General features: G+C 42.5%; 2 protein-coding genes across 4 annotated transcripts in view; one reads left to right on the plus strand and one right to left on the minus strand.

Annotated features, from left to right (window-relative positions):
• LOC146635828 (uncharacterized) overlaps positions 1-21,125 on the minus strand; it is a 93,017-nt gene that overhangs the window by 64,208 nt on the left and 7,684 nt on the right. The window lies entirely within an intron of this gene.
• LOC146635829 (uncharacterized) lies at positions 1,111-7,710 on the plus strand. Its single transcript, XM_085349128.1, has 2 exons — positions 1,111-1,581; positions 5,812-7,710. The coding sequence occupies exon 2, from the start codon at positions 6,104-6,106 to the stop codon at positions 7,664-7,666; it is 1,563 nt and encodes a 520-aa protein (XP_085205254.1). The 5' UTR covers positions 1,111-1,581; positions 5,812-6,103; the 3' UTR covers positions 7,667-7,710.

Raw genomic sequence — 21,125 nt, forward strand, 5'->3', positions numbered from 1 at the left:
AGCAGGGCCATTATTAAATATGCAGATGACTCTGTCATTGTCAGCTTACTGAAAGAGGGTGAAACTTCTGATGACTTTTTACAGTGGTTCCCACATAGCAAGCAGGTCTGGCCCGGATCTTGTATCAAGCCGGCACTGCTGGCTGACTTCTGGCATGATAAGATGTATGTCATCCAGATATGGGCCAGGCCTGGCATAGATGGCACTGTCTATGTGATGGCATGCCACATCTGGCTCGATTGTGGTTTGGTTTATGTGGCCCAAGCTCATAAAAGACAGGTCTGGCCTGGATCCGGCATCAAGCTGGCACTTCTGACTAACTGGTGTCATGGCAGGGTGTATGTCAAGCAGATGCGGGCAAGGTCTGGCAATGAGGCACTATTTTATGTTCCTATTTTCCTATTTTAGTTAGAAGACCCAAATGTCATGTTGCAATACTATACTGCTATGGTAGCCAACGTTTCAAATGCAGGTTTGACAGGTTTGTGAGTAGAGATGGACTGATCCAATATTACATATCGGTTTTGGTCCGATACTGACCTAAATTACTGGATCGGATATCGGAGAGAAATAAAAAATGTAATCAATCCATTAAATATCAAGAAAGCACCTCACAAAACTTGCGACATAGCGTAACCCAGCTCATAACCTTAGCACGTCGGAGCAGTATGCATCACGTGATAGAGCGGTTGTGGCGTGCGAGACCTGTCGGCGGTCTGGTTGAGCATTTGGAGCCTCGCTATGAAACCGGCATTTCATCTCCGAGAAAGTTATCCCAGAGAGAAGTAAAGCAAGTGTGTAAGTTCATCTCTGAACATTTGTAAGCATCCCCACGTTAAGTTTAACCCACAATATATGGAGCGACTGCCTCTTCTCTCTCCCTCCCTCTCCTGTTGCTACTTCAGTCATGAAACTGATCAATGATCAGCTGATCAGCTTTTCTGTCGCCACTCTCGTCTCTCTTGTTTGTTTTTGGCCCTGTTACAGGAAAAATGTTTCTATGTTTCTTTACCTTCTTTTAAATGTGCAAGCATGCCCTTTTGTCTATGGTTAGATTAGTTTAGAATTATCTTTTTAGACTTTCTCAGCAAAGACATACTGTTTTGGGACATATTGTTTTAGATTGTTTTATCTCTCACAGCCTTCTCCCAGCTCTCTGCTGACGAGACTAGCGCCACATATGGAGTTGTTTATTTTATTTGTTTTGTATTTTCTTATCCTGTTCTCACTGTCTTTCCTATAAAAATTACCAAGCCACTGTGCATGGTGTGAGTTGTTCTTAGCAGCTCACCCGTGTACACGTTTGATAAAGAAAGTAACTTTGTCTCATTGTGTCTTTATTTCTCCTGGGTTTTTTACAGAGTTTTCCCCCAACATTTCTTGGTCCTTCGGAGCCGGAGCGCCTCCATCGTGTCCCATCTCCGTGACCAGTCCACGTTGCTCGTCTGTCGACAGCCCACACACTAGGTGTGTGGTCAAAGACCAAGGGCGTTAAATTCGAGTCTTGGCCAACGTTCTTAGAAAGCGACCCACGGTGGTGGGGCCCGATCGAGGTGGACCAGACCCGGCGACACTGACCAGGTAGATACAGACACACTGACACAATCTTGCGTAAAATCGTATTTTAAATTCAGGGAATTTAAAATAGCGAAAGTAGCTCGTCGCGACTGGAAGCTCCCCACTTCTGTGGGTTTAAAGTAGCTCGTCGGCTGGTAGCTTGGAGCTCGTCGACTGGAAGCTCCCCACTCTTGTGGGTTAGGTTTGGAGCTCTGAGTAGCTCCCCCAGCTGGGTCAAGGGAATAAGTAGCTCGTCTACAGAAAGACTGGCAGCTCCCCTTATTATAAGGGTTCCGATCGCGCGAATAGGTGTGAATGTGAATGTGTGTGTGTGTGTATTGTTTTAATTAACGGAGCAAGCTGAATTTTCACGGTCCAATAAGAGACTGAGCTGCTCCTACTGTGTTTTTCTTTTACTGCTATTCACTGACGTGCTGGTGAGTTGAGAGAACGGTCGAGTTCCGTCTCGTAAAGTTCACACCGCTTTTGGAAATAGTCCGAAAGTAGAAGGGCGTGTGAGCAACCACTCTCGTCTCTAATACCAGCGAAGGTGATAGCAGCTGTATTGTGTATATATTACTTAAACAAAAATAAGTAAATACATAATTAAGATGGGTAATCAAGCAAGTGAAATTAAAACTCATTCCTGCTGACGAGCAGTGGTGAGAAAAGAAAAGTCCAGACGCCGGACAAAAACTGAGAGATTTAAGAAAACAAAATATAAACAGTCGGGAGAACAGAATCCAACTGCCAGTTTAGTAAAACCAGAAGACGAGACACTGTGCAGTTCCCACAATCCTTTTAGTAAACCATCACTCATTCCTGCAGCCGCATCTGCAGCAACACCCATATCAGGAAGAACATAATAATCCCTTATTAAGTGAAAACTAGAGATCAAAGTAGTTTGAAGTAGTTTAAAAGGGTTGAAAACAGACCCCACTGAGTAGATATAAATATAAAAAGTACGAAATAAAGATAAACAAAGGGAAAATTACAGTAGAAATGATCTTTAGAGTATTTGAAATTAATAATAGCAAGGATAACAACCTGTAAAGTGATATTATCAATGAAACACAGTTGGCATGATGACCATGCCCAGCATGTATAAAATGAATATAAAGCAAATAATTCACACGAAAATATTTTAATAAAATAAATAAGGTATATTAAGACTGTGTCACTGTTCAGCCAAGGACAGTGTGTGAAAAGGTAACTGTCTCCACCCTGGGAAAAGGATGATTCTGCAGGTCATCTGAAGCCCTTGATGGATACAAAATAAAATATAAATAATATATTATAATAGAACTGCCTGGTCCGTCATGCAATAGAGAGAACAAATGTGACCGCAGATTGGATGAATTCAAAATTATCTGTTTGCTGAATAAGATGATCCTAACTAACAAATTGGCTCAGGAGTAGTATAATGGTACACACTGATAAAATATTATAATATGCTATTGCTGTTATATAAGACAAAGGGTATAATATTAACAATGACATAATATTAATATGAAGAGGCACCTTAATCGGTTATGATGTGAGGTGGATAATTGTTAAGCAGTAGTCTGCATCAAGCTTAAGGTTTGCTGAAACTCAGTGTAATGACATGTGAGATGAAGACAATACAGAGAATAACTAAACTAATGAAGTGCATAGAGGCACTTGACCAGCTTGAAACCTATCATCCTAGAATGACACATTGCTGAGATATAGAGCACACCTATAATAACAACCAAAAAGCAAAACCCTGTAGACAACAGCTAAAACTACAGGATTGAGAAGCTGAATTAAATATGTAGACACTGCTAAGCTGATGAGCATGTTACACATTTTCTTTTCTTTTTATTTATTTGTTTCTTTTAGAGCAGAAGCTGCTGTAACACACCCAAAGAAAGACTCTAGGTCTGACCAACCGTCTCAGTCGTGGGCAAAAAGATGTCAGTCAATAAAATTCTAAAAGATAATTTGTTGACAAAAAATATATCAAGAGATAAAAGATAAAACAGTCCAGTGTCCCACTTATGAATTGTATAAAAACACACAGTCCCAAGGCCAGAGCCAGCTATGCCACACAGCCAAGTTGCACTCCACATGTTGCCTTTAACAGGGTTAGAAGTTGTCCTTGGAGACCCACCACCCTGCAAGCATATAGTCAGTGGTCACTCAAGCCTCTGCAACCCTGCTGCCTTTAGGCTGTGGCATATAATAGGCCCTGGCCTGCACAGAGAGACAAAACAACACAGCAGTGTTTGTAGTGTGGGCTATAAGAAGACCGGTGTATCAGTGCAATCAAGTACACCTGCCTCTAATTAGTCCAACCCCATTCCAGCCATTGGCTCACCAAAAATGTGACACACACAAAACCACTCCCAACCCAGTGCAACTTCACACAATAATATGGAGCTGAATTAACACAGGCACATTAGTCTACCATGTTACAAGCTGCATGCTATTAAAAGCCAACATATGCAGACTTCTGCCTTGTTCGGGTGGCAGCATTTTTTCTTTTTTCTTTTGTGTCCTGACACGTTTATGTTTTTTTGTTTTTGTTTGATTATTTTGTTGGTTTTGGAAACGAATTTAAACGAACTTGTGACCATACTTGAGAATCACAGTGACACATAGTGATTAGGCATATGATTGAAAAATGCCTAGGTTTAGAGCTGTGAGCTATGAGCTGTGAGCAATGCAAAGTTAAATATATATATTTGTATAAATGGGAAACAACCCTAACTTGAAAGTTTGAAATGTGTGAGATCCATGCATTGTTTGAAGAACTAGAAATTATCTAAAACTGCCTTAAGTGAAAATGTAGAGTTGCATCTATTCTCCCAAACAAAAAAACAAAAAACAAAAAAAGGGAGAAGCATTCTGTAACTTAAAAATAAGGCTGACTGTTGACAACAGACTAAAACACTAATTCGCAGGTGGCTATCAGGAACAGAGAGGCGAGCAAAGTCACAAACACCAAGGCCGCAGACAGCCACGCAGAAACAGCAGATAACATAGAGACAACGCCTGCTAGAACCGTGGAGAGGAAGGTCACTTCACACGAGATTGTTGCGCATGTGAAATACACAAAGATAAACAAATAACCATTTATATAGACAGCCAGTATGTTTTCTCTGCTGTGCATCATTTTGCAAAAAATCTGGAAAACCAGAGGAATGATTACACCAACTGGCAAACCAGCATGCCAACCTCTTACAACGCCTACTGACTCTTTCATTACTACAGGCAACAATTTTGCTGACAGAGCAGCAAAATAGGCGGCACAACAGGCAAACATCACATTGATGGCAGTAAACACACATCAGATTCCACTGGATGTGTTGAAAAATGAACAAAAAGCAGCAAGCACAGCAGAGCAGGCAAAATGGCTAAAACACGGTGCAGTTCTGACAAACGACTTAATGATGTGTTATGGCAAGCCAGTGTTGCCAAAATTCCTCCACAAAATGGCGGCATTAGTGACTCATGGCTGTACGCATTTGTCAACGGGGGGACTGACCAGTATTGTCAACTCTCATTTCTACACTGTAAATTCTACACAATACTCTCATTTCTACACTGTAAATTCTACACTGTAAATTTTGAAACCTCAGCAAAACAATTTGTCAGAACGTGCATGACGTGTCAAAAATATAATGCTCAGGGAAACCTGAGACCACACAATTCATATGGATTTTATTGAACTAAGCGAATGTCAAGGGTCAAAATACGCCCTAGTGGTTATAGACGTGTTCTCAAAGTGGCCGGAAATCTATCCAGTGAAAAAGGCAGATGCAATTTCAGTAGCAAAGTGCCTGTGCAATCACTTCATACCCACATATGGCATCCCAGCTTTGATACGATCAGACAACGGCACTCATTTTGTAAATGATGTCATCACTAAAGTCTCTGAAGCACTCGGTTTCAGCATAAAACACCACTGTGCTTATCACCCTCAGAGCGCAGGCCTTGTAGAGAGAACTAACGGCACTATAAAACAAAGGCTCAGGAAATGCATGGCAGAAACAGGAAGGCCGTGGCCTGAATGTTTGGGTTTAGTGAAGATGTGGATGCGCTTAACACAAGGCTCCCATAAACTAACTCCATTTGAAATCATTCATGGCAGGCCGTTTCCACTGCCTATTACCAGTCAACCAATAGACAAAGCAATCAGAGAAAACACATTAGCAGAATGGATGTCTAAGCTGTTAGAAAACAAAGAGATCATTGTACATAATCAACAACCTGATGATGTTTCTCCAGTGTCTTGCAGACTAAAGCCCGGTGACTGGGTTCTGATCAAGGTGCTCCAAAGGAAAAACTGGAGCACACCCAGGTGGGAGGGGCCATACCAAGTCCTCCTCACTACACCGACCGCTTGCAAAATTGCGGAACGACCATCCTGGGTCCATCAGAGTCACTGCAGGCGAGTCAGTGAAGCCATCTAAACACAGCTGACGGCAGGCTTGCCTACTTGTTGTGATCTCGCCCGGTGGAGGGGTCAGCTTTCCTGGCCGGGGGGTCTACTCGCGACAGGAGGGTGTGTTCCGTCGTCATGAGGTGGTGGCTCTTATCAACTGCAGCGGCCCTGACCATGGCCGGGCTCTTCACCTTTGCTTCCATGAGGGACAACAAGTCACGCTATATGGAGAAAAGGCAGACACTGTATGACAAAGGAAAGTACACCAAGTTTCCCCATGGCTACGCCACTAACTTCTGGTGGCAGTTTATGAACACTACAGCTCATTTGAATAACAAAACTGACTGCTATGCATGTACCCATATGCCCCTATCCTCACAGACGTCTGGCCTATGGCCGTACAGCATACCTGAAGATCGCAGTTGGTGTCTGTTGGGCCTGGCAACACATCCAGGCTACGGTACTCTTTGGTCCAAAGCCAACTACAGCATCCCAGCAAAAGCAACCTGGAGGTCATCGTCACTCACAAATGTGAACTGTTCTGGACAGACCTACCTACTGACCTGGCCCCAAGTCTCAGACCCACTGCCTGATGTAATTCTACTGAACAAACTGAACGCAGCGCAACTGCCAGTATGTGTGATGAACAATGGATCGCGGGCAGTGGGGGAGCTGCCTACTCACCTATGTAAGTCCATATACACTTTCTGCCCACCAAGGAACGAGAGGAAGTGTATGACCTGTTCAATCAACGCCACCTGTGCCAGTAACACGACGCTGATGGGCCTAAACTGTCGCTCCGACTACAGCTACCGAATGCCACTACAAACAAAGACTCAGTACCAGACAGGATGTGCACGGACGGCACCCAGCAGCAGAGGAACCAGAGTTTTGGCTGACTGGTACTTCCTATGTGGCAACAAGGCTTATCTGTCACTCCCTGAAGGTTGGGGAGGTCTGTGCGCCCTGGTGGAATTATCAGATCACGTTTTCTTCATGCAAAGTGTTGCACATCACCCAAGCAGCCGGCAGAGACGTGAAGTGGACACCGCCTCCCCCAATTCTTTCGGCATTACCGTGGACACTGGAGTGCCGGGAGAGTTTCGCATCTGGGGAGGAGGAGTGAAATTCTTACAGAGCTTGATCCCCGGCATTGGAGTTGCCGAGGTGCGGGATCACGTGGAAATCAACCGATATGCTCTGCTACGACACATCAACTTGACTAAGACCCTGGGAACCGCCTTAGCAGGAGAACAGCAGGCCATCAGAACGATGGTGCTGCAGAACAGACTGACACTAGACCTGCTAACAGCATCACAAGGAGGAGTTTGCAAGCTGATCGGGGAAACATGTTGCACTTTTATCCCTGATGGATACGAAACTGGAGGAGACATTTATGAAGCTTTGCAGAATTTGACCGCTCTGCAAAAATATGTCACTGAACACACACCTGGAGCAGCTACAGCACAAAGCTGGCTGGACTGGCTGTTCAGCGGTTCATGGCTGGCTGCTGTAGCAAAGCCATTTTTCCTTCTAGGTCTCATCATGATAGCACTGCTCATATTAGTGTTGTGTGTGTTGCCATGCCTAAGAGTAATGATTTCACAGATGATAACAACTACAATGACTGCTTATGTTGCCGTGCCTGAAGAAGAACAACATCCCGTTGCAATTCTGTTAGAGGAGAACTTGTACTAGCTGCTAATAAATGACGTGGTGATTAAAAATGACTTGTCAAGTGATCATGCACTGATTAAAACATTAGTAGGTTATGCAAGTTTTCATGCTTTTATTTTTTTGAAGTCTTGAGTTTTAAACAAAGTTTTTCATTTTAAATATAAAGTTTTCATGCTTTTATTTTTTTGAAGTCTTGAGTTTTAAACAAAGTTTTTCATTTTAAATATAAAGTTTTCATGCTTTTATTTTTTTTGAAGTCTTCAGTTTTAAACATAAAGTTTCCATTTTAAATATGAAGTTTTCATTATTTTACATATAAAGTTTTCAATTTAAGGTTTGCATCGTTTTAAGTATAAGGTTTCATGCTTGTTTTTTTGAAGTTTTCATTTTATAATATAAGGTTTCCATCCTTGTATTTTTTGAAGTTTTCATTTTACATATTAGGTTTTCATCATTTTTAAATATAAAGTTTTCATTTTACTTTTCACCCTTTTATTTTTTGTAAGTTTTCGTTTTAAAATATATCCTTTATTTTTTGTAGTTTTAGTTTTATTATTTTTTCTTGTTTATTCCACTTGTTATTTCATTTACTATGTTTTTCTTTGTATTATTTTCTTTTGTTTTATTCTTTAGACCAAATGACTGCCATTTCTGCTATGCTGACATTTTGAAAAATTAAAAAAATTGTTTAAGATACTTAATAAATAACCTTCACAGACAATTGTTGTATACATTTAAAACAAGTTAAAACAGGAGGGAATGTTACAGGAAAAATGTTTCTATGTTTCTTTACCTTCTTTTAAATGTGCAAGCATGCCCTTTTGTCTATGGTTAGATTAGTTTAGAATTATCTTTTTAGACTTTCTCAGCAAAGACATACTGTTTTGGGACATATTGTTTTAGATTGTTTTATCTCTCACAGCCTTCTCCCAGCTCTCTGCTGACGAGACTAGCGCCACATATGGAGTTGTTTATTTTATTTGTTTTGTATTTTCTTATCCTGTTCTCACTGTCTTTCCTATAAAAATTACCAAGCCACTGTGCATGGTGTGAGTTGTTCTTAGCAGCTCACCCGTGTACACGTTTGATAAAGAAAGTAACTTTGTCTCATTGTGTCTTTATTTCTCCTGGGTTTTTTACAGAGTTTTCCCCCAACAGGCCCACTTTGCACCAGAAAGAGGAAACCAGCGGCTGAACAAGAGCGGCAAGTTTAAGTTTGATAAGTTGTTGCTAAAATTAATTTAATTAATTTATTTAGAATTTATTTAACTTTCTACACCAGGATCCTTTTCTTTTCTTTTTTTTTTTTTTTTTGCCTGTCCCGTTTTGCTCTTTTGCCATCAGAATTGTTGTCTAAAGGCAAAGAAAGATGCCCAACGGATTTACTTTACCAAACTGACCATCCCAGCCTTGCCGTAATGGTCCATTTGATTCACCTTTTATTGTTTATTTTATTTTCACTCACTGAATACGGGACAGACTTGACTGGGGGAAAGAAGGGGAGAAAGAAAGAGGGAAAGAGAAACAGCTGAGAAGAGGGACGGGGGAGAAGGGCAAAAGACAAAAACCAACAGAACGGGCAGAGAAAAAAAATGCATATATCAATCACCTGGATCACCTGCTGAGAAAGAAAAAAGAAAACAAGCTGAAGAGAACAAGAGTAATAGAATAAACAACATCACAATGATATATGGGAATATGACAGTAAATACTAAATGTTAAACATTATTGTGCAGCACATAAGATCAATAGAACACAGTGTGCTTTGAGGTAGGAGCCAAAAAGGGTGTAGTTTGTGGGTGTGATCACCCGTGTGTACACCTGTGAGCATGGACGCGCTTGTTTTTTGTTTTTTAAAAGGTTCCTTCATGTAATAATCTGCTAGAGGGTGTGGGGGGGCCACAGCCCCGTCCTCCAGGGCGTGAAGCAGGTGTGGAGGAGATCAAAACTCCAGACATCCAGAGGCCCCCAGAACACAAGAGACCAAGGAAGGAAAGAGCTGAGGAGAGTCCCAGATGAGGGCTCACTCAGCAGCCGCGGAGCAGAAGCCAGGGGGAGTTGCAGTGACGCGCCCGTGAGCTCCGCCGGCAGCCAGCTGCGCCTGAGTGACCGAGCCCCAGGCCGAGCTCGGGCCTCCGAAGTGGCCCGAGCGAGCCCCAGGCTCCGGGCCCCGATAAGCGGCCGCCAAGGAGTGAGCCGGTGTGTACCTGGACGCCCATCCCCGGACACAAAGAACCACCAACGCACCGATGTCTGAGGGGGTCCGCCACTGGCAGGGGAAGTGGTGGTAGGGGGAGATAGGCCTCCAAACCTTGGAGGGCCTGAGATGTCCCCAGAGAGGTGGCGCCTGACACCCAACCTGACATATAGACACAGACATACAGGCACACACAGATACAAACATCCATTCCCACCCTCATGCTCTCATATGCACTTACTCCACACTCAACCACCGTGGAGACAGACATAAAGAGACGTTGTACACACGATCACACTCCCCAAGCGTACTCTACAAACCGGGTCTAGGTGCCCCCGCCCCTGGAGGGGGGAACTGCACCCAGACCCAGGTGGTGTTTCCCTTTTCCCTGCGGTGGGGGGAGGCAGACCGCCCCGACTCCGCAGCAGCAGGAAGGCTCCACACTCCAGACCGCAGTCGGACGGCCAACTCCTCCTCCTAGTCCTAGCCCCCCTGCTCCAGCAGGTCGCAGAGAATGGGGGTGAGAGAAGACTCCAAACCTCCCTCCACCCGCTCATTGTAATGTTGATGCATGTGTGTTCTAAGGTGCATTTAAAACCCAGGAGGGCTTGGAGCTACCTGCCAGAGAGCAGCAGGTAAGCGCATGGTCCCTCCTGCTAGCCCTCAATGTCTACGTGTATTTAAAATTGAGAGGTGGGCAACGATGCCAGGGGTGGGGTGTACACCCTGATGGTACTTTGGACTCCGTGTATCGTGCCCACCCCCAAGATCCTATATGTATGTGTAATGAGAGTGTGAGTAATGTGAATGTCTAAGTTGTGGGATAAAATTGAGGCAGAGGCAGCCAGAAGGGGACAGAGGGGGGGGTAGCCTCCTCTGCACCCTGGTGACATACCCCTACTCCAAGGCCCTGCATGTGTGGGTGGTTGTGGTGGAGCGGGAAGAAGGAGGCAGCTGGAGATGGGGAGGGAAGGAAGGGAGGGGCAAGTGACCCCTCCCTGGGGCCAGCTCCCCCGCTGACCCCAGTAGGCACCCCCATACTCCGCGACCCGCCAGGGAAAGGGGGCCCAGGCCCATCCAGACCGGGCCCAGTGCAGCAGCGCCGCCCGGCCCCACAGAGCCCGGGACAGTCCACCCAACCCCACCACAGAGAAAACTGCACCCACCCCACCATCCACTCATCTTCCAGACTACATAAGACAATAAACACCCAGGCTGAGATCTTCCTCCACCTCTCCTGTATCTCCCCCTCCTGCAGAGGGAGCTCCTGAGGAGAGGAAAGCTCCTGCAAGATGTGACAATCTCCCCCACCAGTTGAAGAGCCCAAGTTTAAGTTTGATAAGTTGTTGCTAAAATTAATTTAATTAATTTATTTAGAATTTATTTAACTTTCTACACCAGGATCCTTTTCTACATAGCTGATGGCTGGTAACTGTGCAGGGGCGAGTCTAGCAAAGTTTTGCCAGGGGGGCAGGTAGGGCATGAACAGGGAAAAGGGGGCACAAAGACATACTTTTCTTTCTTATTCTCATTTAAAATGTCTAGCTTTTAATAAATAATTATCTGAATCTATCAACCAAAGTTTTAATCTGACATAAAATGTATAGAAATCAATTACTGTATATAAGTCTAATATACCCTAGTAAGTATTAAACCCGATTCTTTGATCCCCATGACAGGGAAAACCCGACTCAGGAGTGGTCAAAACATTTATATTTCTTTATCCAATCATCTTCCGGAAGAGAGAGCCCTGCACAGCCCAAAGCAAGTTCCAGAATCTCTAACATTAGAAGCTAAAAATCTGTCTCATATAGGTGTTCTTTTGGTACTTCACACGTCACACATCGTTTCGATAAAAACAAGTCCTTATATGTTACTAGTTCCACTTTTCTGTCTGGTTTCCTGTATTTATTAATATACTTCTGCAGCTCTACCCTAGACTTCCTGTTTTCAGTCTGGCTAAGCACTTGGTTTATGAGTCAAAAATGGCCTTGCTTTGCAAGCCTTTATTATTAAAATACATAAAACAATATAATCAGAAAGTACTAAGAATATATGTTTATTTCGTAACATAAGCTATAGTACTTTTTCCTTTGGGAAGGTACAATCTGTGCAATCTGCAATTCTGTGCAAGAAAGATGTTGAATCTATTTAAATATTTTGAAAAAATAATTGATTTCTGTGCATTTGTTTTACACATGCATTGAATTAAAGTAGATTATATTGATTAAGCATTATAAGGCAGAGGGTGGGGGGTGGTTCCCTATTTTTCTTTTTTTCTTTTTTTCTTTTTTTTTGCTGGGAGTTTGCAACCCCATTACGTTGTATAATATTTCTGCTAAGTACTCTTTAAAATACCAGATTCTCGATTGGATTTAGATCTGGACTTTGACTGGGCCATTCTAACACATGGACATGTTTTGTTTTAAACCATTCCATTGTTGCCCTGGCTTTATGTTTAGGATCATTGTCCTGCTGGAAGGTGAACCTCCGCCCCAGTCTCAAGCCTTTTGCAGACTCCAAGAGGTTTTCTTCCAAGATTGCCCTGTATTTGGTTCCATCCATCTTCCCATCAACTCTGACCAGCTTCCCTGTCCCTGCTGAAGAGAAGCACCCCCAGAGCATGATGCTGCCACCACCATATTTGACAGTGGGGATGGTGTGTTCAGAGTGATGTGCAGTGTTAGTTTTCCGCTAAACATAGCGTTTTGCATTGTGGCCAAAAAGTTCAATTTTGGTCTTGAACAGTGCTATGTGGGATGTTCAAGGCTTGGGAAATCTTTTTGTAGCCTATGCCTGCTTGGGCCATGTTTCAGTTCTGGCCCCAGATGTCAGCCTAATGTGTACCTTAATTAAGCCATGTAATAACAACATGTGCATAATAGCATTCAATACCATCGTTCCCTCGAAGCTGGACAGAAAACTGCAGGATCTAGGACTGAGCAGCTCCCTCTGCAGCTGGATCCTTAACTTCCTGTCTGACAGACGCCAAGTGGTCAGACTGGGCAGCATCACCTCATCCCCCATCACACTGAACACTGGTGCTCCACAGGGGTGTGTACTGAGCCCTCTCCTGTACTCATTCTACACCTACGACTGCACGGCCACTAACAACTCCAACATCATTGTGAAGTTTGCGGACGACACTACAGTGGTGGGTCTTATCACCAACGGTGATGAGACGGCTTACAGGGAGGAGGTCAGCGCCCTGACCCACTGGTGTCAAGACAACCATCTCACCCTCAACGTCGCAAAGACAAAGGAGTTGATAGTGGACTTCCGGAGGTGCAGAGAAGTACACACCCCCATCACCATCAACGGCGCTGCTGTGGAGAGAGTGAGCAGCTTCCGGTTCCTTGGCGTACACCTGGCTGAGGATCTTACGTGGTCAGTACACACAAACAAAACAGTGAAGAAGGCGCAGCAGCGCCTCTTCTTTCTCAGGAGACTGAAAAGATTCGGCATGAGCCCCCGCATCCTCAGGACCTTCTATCACTGTGCCATTGAGAGCATCCTCACTGGATGCATCACCACCTGGTATGGCAACAGCACCGCCTACAACTGCAAAGCTCTCCAGCGAGTAGTGCGGTGCTCTGAACGGATAATTGGAGGTGAGCTTCCCTCCCTCCAAGACATCTACAGGAAGCGGTGCCTGAGGAAAGCGGGGAGGATCATCAAGGACTCCAGTCACCCCAGCCATAAACTGTTCAGACTACTTCCATCAGGAAGGAGGTTCTGCAGCATCCGGTCCCGTACCAGCAGACTGAGAGACAGCTTTTTCCATCAGGCCATCAGACTGCTGAACACGTCATAGACACCTCAGCTTCACTACTGGAACTTCAACATTATGCACTGCATACTGTACAGTAATGCCACTGTTTTGCACATGTCTCAACTCTGTATATTTTTATATATTTTATTTATTGTTTACTCTATTTAATTTGTAAAATATGTGTATACACACACACACACGTAGAAAAACATTTAGTATACACATCCAGAATTTTTTTTTTTTTGCTTGCATATACTATTATATATTGTACATATATTTATTAGTTTCAGATTTAGCCATTCGTATATTTTGCCTGTTTATGTTATTGTATTTTGCACAACTCTGTTGCTTGTGAAGCTCGCAAGAATTTCACTCGCATGTGCTGTACCAATGTACCTGCACATGTGATGTGACAATAAAAAAAAAAAAGTGAAAAAGTGAAAGTGATAGTGCAAAAGTAACGTGACAAAACTCTGTTCGGACAGTGAATGGACTGATTCTTATATAGCATTTTCCAACTCGCCCAGATTACTCAAAGTGCTCTATACAACATGCCACATTCCCCCAACCACACACTTTCTCTTAACTGAGTGCTTCCTAACTACATTCATACACACTCACACTCACGACATGCAGACTGGAGAAGCCAGGGATTGAACCACTAACCTTCCGATCAGTAGGTGACCTGCTCCGGCCTGGGCCACATAAACTAAACCATAATTGGGCCAGATATGGCATGCCATAAACAGTGGCGTCATTGCCAGACCTGGCACACATCTGGTTGACATACAACCTGCCATGACACCAGTTAGTCAGAAGTGCCAGCTTAATGCCAGCTCCCGGCCAGGCCTGTCTTCTATGAGCCTGGGCCACATAAACCAAACCACAATCAAGCCAGATGTGGCATGCCATCACATAGACAGTGCCATCTATGCCAGGCCTGGCCCATATCTGGATGACATATGTCTTATCATGCCAGAAGTCATGAAAGTGGCCACTTTCATGAGTAAATCATATAAGGCTTACACGATTTACTCATGAAAGTGGCCACTTTCTCATTACTTTCATACATTGTTTTAGCAAGTATCCAAAACATACAAGTTTCATTATATAATTTTTCAAGGGATCTTATATCTGTTTTCACTCTTATATGCTTTTCATACAAGTTTCACACAAGACAGATACAAACTTTATAAGAGTTATATATATCTTTTCCATATGGGTAGACTCCTAGATAAAACATTATGGGTCATTCCCACAACCCACAGCTTTACAGTGTTCCAGCAAAGTTCATTTCCAATGCAAGCTCTGCAAGTACTGTCTCTTCGCATCCAGACGCAATCTGTCTCTGTACCGTCCTTGTAACTGCTTTTAAGCATGTTTCTAGCAACCGTCCTTCCAACACAGCACAGTGTGTTTGTTTTGATTCGTGGCCCAGATATATGGCGCAGTACTCCCAAAATACATTGCAGTGTTACGTCAACTCCAAAGCCCTATGATCTAAGCAATTCTGGCTGGAGGTAACCAGACCCCAGACCACTGACAACAGACGGTGGCCGCTGCCAACATGGACGAGGAATATGAAATCTCAAATTAGTATCTGTGTTCAACCCTGAGTATCTTTCCGGGTTCCTACTTCCTCACTGTGATGAAACTGGAAATTCAGCCAGGGAGATATTACAAAGGAATATTTAACTGTCCCAGTGTGGCGGATGAGAAGATGTTAACAAAATGGCTGCAACAAATAACCCATTTACATGGCCATTTAACACAGTGAGAAAAGTGTGAAAAGCTAATGTGCTAGCACTGGTTTATGTTATGACTGTTCACTGGAATTTTCATCTAGAGACAATAAATAAAATAGAAATAACTCACAGCTATTACATCCTGTTCATGCTTTCTGCGTTTGGATGGTTGAATTTACATCTACACGTGACTGCTGTGAACACCTGAACATTCAGAGAACATAATGTCAGGTCTAAGGAGCTTGGAAAGAAAAGCATCTGGACTTCTTTAAGTTTCTTGAAGATGTTTCACCTCTCATCCGAGAAGCTTCTTCAGTTCTAAAGGTAAAATGGTGGGAGTTTCCCCCCAAAGACGGACAAAAGGACCCCCTAATGATCCTCTACCTAATCACATGAGCCAAGGTGTGAAAACGGGTGTGGGTCACAATCAGCCAGGGTTTCGGGTGAGCTCATTGTGAAACCTAGCCCCACCCTATCATGTGATTTCCTGAGGTCAGATGGCCCAGGATGTGAGTGGGCGTTAAGGCGTCTGGGAAGGGATCTCAAAACTGGATTATAGATGGCAGACAGTTGGTGTCGTAAACCACCGCCTCTGTTCAAAGATGGTCGCTCACAGTAGACATAAAATGGTTTCTTTCACTCCTCTTTCAAACCATCTGTCTTCTCTGTCCAAAATGTGAACATTGGCATCCTCGGAAGAGTGACCTTTATCCTTAAGATGCAGATGGACTGCTGAGTCTTGTCCCGTGGAGGTGGCTCTTTTATGATGTGCCATGCGTTTGTGAAGTGGCTGTTTGGTCTCTCCAATGTAGAGGTCTGGGCATTCTTCACTACACTATACAGCATACACCACATTGTTAAGTTTGTGTTTAGGAGTTTGGAGCAGAACTAAAAAGTTCCTGATATTAAACTGCTGCAAGGATGAAAGCAAAGACAGATAAATTGACTCGCCAGCTATTTCAGTAGATACACCTGTACCTGTTTAGCTAATTGTTAATGCAATGTGGCGTATTTATTCATGTAGATATCATCAAGTTGACCTGCTGAAGTTTAAACTAACCATCGAAATGGGGAAGAGAGGTGATGTAAAATACTTTGAACATGGCATGGACGGTCTGAGTATTTCAGAACAGAAACTCAAATAGACACTAGTTACAACCAAGGTATGTAGAAGAGCATCTCTGAATGGGGTACAGCAGTGGAAGACCACATTGAGTGCCACAGGAAACTGTTGGAGATGTTGTATAGGTGCTAAATGTATTAAAAATGGTACACTTATATAAAATCTTCACTTTTGAAACAATTTCAAATACGAAAGAATGTTCACTGAGATCTACTACTTGGCTCTTTTTTTCTAATTTGTTTACTGACCAAACTTTCTTCCTCTTTGGAGATTGTTAAAGTTGTCTTTCAGCCAGCTTCTATTTCAGACTTTAATATTGCCACCGTGTGCAGTGAGTCTGTAATGGAGACCAGGGGTTCCATTACCTGGTTGGTATTGTTAATAATAAATTGTTGGATTGGGAATTTAAAATAGGGTAATAAAGAAAACACATTAGTTCTTATGGAGTCTTTTATTAGGTTATTTGACATACGATTAAATTGACAGCTTGTAACAGAAAAGAGACAGTGGGACTGGCCATCCTACCTGTGTCGGAGAAGAGCCAAAGTTAGAGCTGTTTGCAGTTAATCATTTATCAATAACCTAAACATATGTGAAATGAGAACTTGTAAAGGTACTCATCTGTCCTGGTTGCTTCTTGCAGGATGTGGAGCAAAAGAGTGAAAGCGGCTCAATCACCTGCTTAAGAGCTCTTGGAGCAGACCAGTGTGCCGGGTTAGGGAGTATGGTTAAAGAGGGTTTTAATTTAGATAGAAATGGGTGAAGCTTATGTTATTGGTTTGTTTATAGTATGTGTTGGAAATATGTACAGTATATGTTTGTGATGTGCTTTAATGTTATTGTATGTTTGTTTGTGTGGAGGGTTATGTGTTCATTTTGATTAGTTAACCCCCATACTTGGGCTATTCCAGATGCTCACCTGAAAAGGTAGAGTATAAAAGGAAGCCATTTTGTTTAGTTGTAGTTAGTGTTTGTGCTGTTATCATGCTCCTTCTTTAATAAAGTGCCAATCCATGGATGTCTTTTACTCCAGTCTTGCGTCATATTATTGGACAGAACCTATGACCGCCGGCCAAAACTGACAGAGTCCATGAGAATCCTAATCATCACCCCTTTTGGATGCCAGCCATCACCCAACATACCCGGTCCTGACTGACAAGTCATGTGACATGAGTGTGGGGTTACCTCAGCCGTTAGTGGGAGTCCCTACACCCTCTGTTACATGCCCAGCAACAGACAGATGGAGTTTAAATCATCAGAAAGTGAGGACACAAAGTGCTCGCAGTAACCCACACCGGGCAAACCTTGCTGCTACACATGTTGGGGTCATAAATCTCTCCACAGCACCGCCACTTTAATAAGCTTTGATATTTTTGACAAATGACTCAGAGATAAGGGCATCTATCTGCTTAAGCTCAAATGCTTATGTTGTTGTTTGTATTATTATACAAAGATTTTCAGCGGCTCCTTTTGAATTATTCTACATTGATGTTAATTTGTGGTCTTGTGTGGAAATACAATATTGATTGGTAACAGCTGTGTACACCAGCACTCTGACAGCTGATGTAATCTCTGAGGTCCAGTTAGCCAGAGAGTTTAATAAGAACTGATGAAAATAAATCACTACTGGCTCAAGCAGAAAGCTGCAGTCACTCAGCACCTCGAGTCTTAGCTGTGGTGACGTGTGCAAAGATGTAAAACAATTTATTATGCCAGCACAATAAATGTTTAACTCTGAATTTGCAATTATTTTTAAACTTATTCATTCCTGTGAAGGCACATTCTGAATCAAAACTCTTTTTAAATTCTTTTTAAAATGATTTCATGCAAGAAAAACTTCTTTTTAAAGTTTCCTGAAGGTCAGGGCTTGCAGCAGTCAAGTCCAAATGTGGTTTCATGTCTTTGTTTTGACTTAGGTATGACTCAAGTCCAGGTCTCTGGTCACAAGGCTGCAGCAGCAGCACAAGAGCAGACGGCAGCAGCTGTTCGAAGGGTCAAACTTGGCCAAGTTATAACCCGAGTGTTTAGTAGGTGGAAATTTCTGTAACACTAAATAAAACCTAGTGAGACCACACAAGATAGTCCTTACATATACATAAGCTCTTGCTAAATATCTACAACTATTAATAACAATTATCAGTTATGCACGCCGGGAAAATTCAAAATGGCATTTCTCAAAATAGCATAGTGTATAAAAAGCCCATTTCCCCCTAGTAGCTACTCGAATTAACTCAACTCAGATTTACTGGTTTTCCATTAAAACCCAGTAGGGGTGGGTTTAAAAATTTTTTTTTTCCAATTTAAATAGATTTTAGCTTGAATAATGCAATGTCGATTCATGAAATCCTGAACCGATTATTAAATATAAATGTATTTTGCCAGAAATCCCAGAATCTTAGGTTAAGCCTCACAAAACTATTTCAACAACCACCAAACATAAAATGAGAGCATGTAAACAGATTCCGCACAAAGTTGTAAACACAAAGCACAGATCGTTCACCCCACATGGTGAACGATCCATATATGGACATCTCTCAAAGCCGGCAGCTCACAGATTCTGATGCTGCAGGTTTTGACACTCTCCGACTAAAATGCACTGAACCAGCAGCAAAAGAAGATCAAAAGTACGCTTCACGTTTGATAAAAATCCTCATTAATTCCCTCTTACCTTTGCTGTTTTGCTTCCATCACCATAAAATCCCATTTCCTGCACAGCTCTTTCTCTCTCAAATCTCTGTTTTCTGCATTATTCGCTATCTTATTACGCGCCAGTCTACCGTTGTGTGCAGTGCTGTCAGATGCAGTTTTTTTTCTTTCAGAAATGACCTCCGACAAGAAAGCCTCATTTGTTCTGTTCACCGAAAAAATGTAAACTTTTTAAAAATTATGCCAAATTGCAAAACGATGTGTCTCTAATAAAACTTTTGTAACTTTGCTCTGCTTCACTTCAATAGCATCAGGTAATATTCACATGTTGCTTCATGGTTTTCTTCATTTTTTGTTCTACTGCAAAATATTTTTAAGGTTATCTGCTATAAAAAGCTAGGCCAGGAAAAGCTTCATGTTTTTCTGTGTTTTATCCTCTTTGACACAAAGGCATCTGCTGTTATGTTTACACCTCTGATGAAGTTTCACAAGTGTCAGCTTTGTTTTTATATAGCGATATAAAAATATGGATATGTACTGATAAATGATCAGAATTGTAATATTTCTGACTGTCTCAGTCAAAATTGAATTGAATTGAATCAAATCAGAATCGAATAGTTGGTTTTTTGTATCCATTTCCTGGGTTTCAAAAATGGCAGTTTTAATTTTTGTGAAGAAGACGCTCACATGACTCATCAGGTGATGCTCTGACCAGCCAATTGGTGGCATGCAGTGTGACATCACATTTTAGTACCTGCTTGGCAAACCGTGGCGAGTTGATCCGATTAGACACTAATGGAGAAGAAGCTTAATTAACAGAAAATTAATAGCTAATAGCATTACCCCACGTGACCATATCATCCCAATAACTGTAGGTTAGTATAATGCATGAATACTAAGTTTCTCATATTGTTTATGTGTAGCTAGAACATGTTTACACTTACAGAGGTCTAATGTGGCATTAGGAGTGCTATAAGAAAACTTTCATGCTACAGTAATGTGCTGTAATACCTCAGCATACAGCATCTGTTCAGAATGAGAGTTCAGTAACCCTGCAACTACTATAAACCTTCAACAGTGATTTAGTTTTAATTTATTAAATAAATTTAACTTGTGAATAAGTTGTAACACAGGCACACAAAAAAACAAAGGGTGTTCATTATTGTTCTTGAGATATCTGGTGGAGATTGTAAAGTATTTCTCCCTTACACCATCATTATTTCTTAAGTAAGTTATGACTGAGTTTTAAGTGCGTTTTCTTTATCTTGTGGGTCTATGACCGGGGAACACCACAAACGAGTACAGGAGACGTTTCAGTGCAACTGTAACATTCCTGACTGCCCGACAGACGGTAGCCTTGGAAACGTGCTCAGCGTCACCAATATTATACAGAAAGCTCCCGTTTGCAAAAAAACGAAGTGCAATACAAATAATATGTACAGAACTGAGAGAATGTCCACGATGTGTCTTATGAGCAATATTAGGCCTGAGGATGTTATTCAAATAAATTATAGATTGTGCTGAAAAACGATAACTTTCACACAGGAAATCATCAGGAAATGATAAAATGTCCAAACGCGCTCTAATCACTCTCTCCCGGCGGAGAGCTCTGCGGAGAATTTGGGCTTCAACATCTACTGGCTCTTCAAGGAAGGGACACGCCATGTCTGACACTTCCTACAGTCAGGTTTCTGACAAAGAGGCGGAGAACGTCAGGGTTAGTTGAAGTAAACCTGCAAGGGGCAGGTTAGCTTCACGGAGTGTGTCGTCATAGTGACTCACTCAGAATTAATCTAAACTTGCTTTGTGAAACCGAAAACCCAGAGTTTTCGTTAACTCAGGGTATACTTACTCAGAGTTTGCACTAAACCGGCTTCCTGAAATAGGGCCCTGGGCCCTGTGCTTCGTACGTCGCTTACTACATCCAAGATCAAATGAAACATCCAAGACCAAATCATCGCGCTAACTCTGAGCTCGCTATTCCGGTTCCCCGAACA

This window comes from Diplotaxodon limnothrissa, linkage group LG3 (genome assembly GCF_057381915.1).
Source record: "Diplotaxodon limnothrissa isolate DT_005_m linkage group LG3, D_limnothrissa_male_GT1.1, whole genome shotgun sequence".
Taxonomy (NCBI): Eukaryota; Metazoa; Chordata; class Actinopteri; order Cichliformes; family Cichlidae; genus Diplotaxodon; species Diplotaxodon limnothrissa.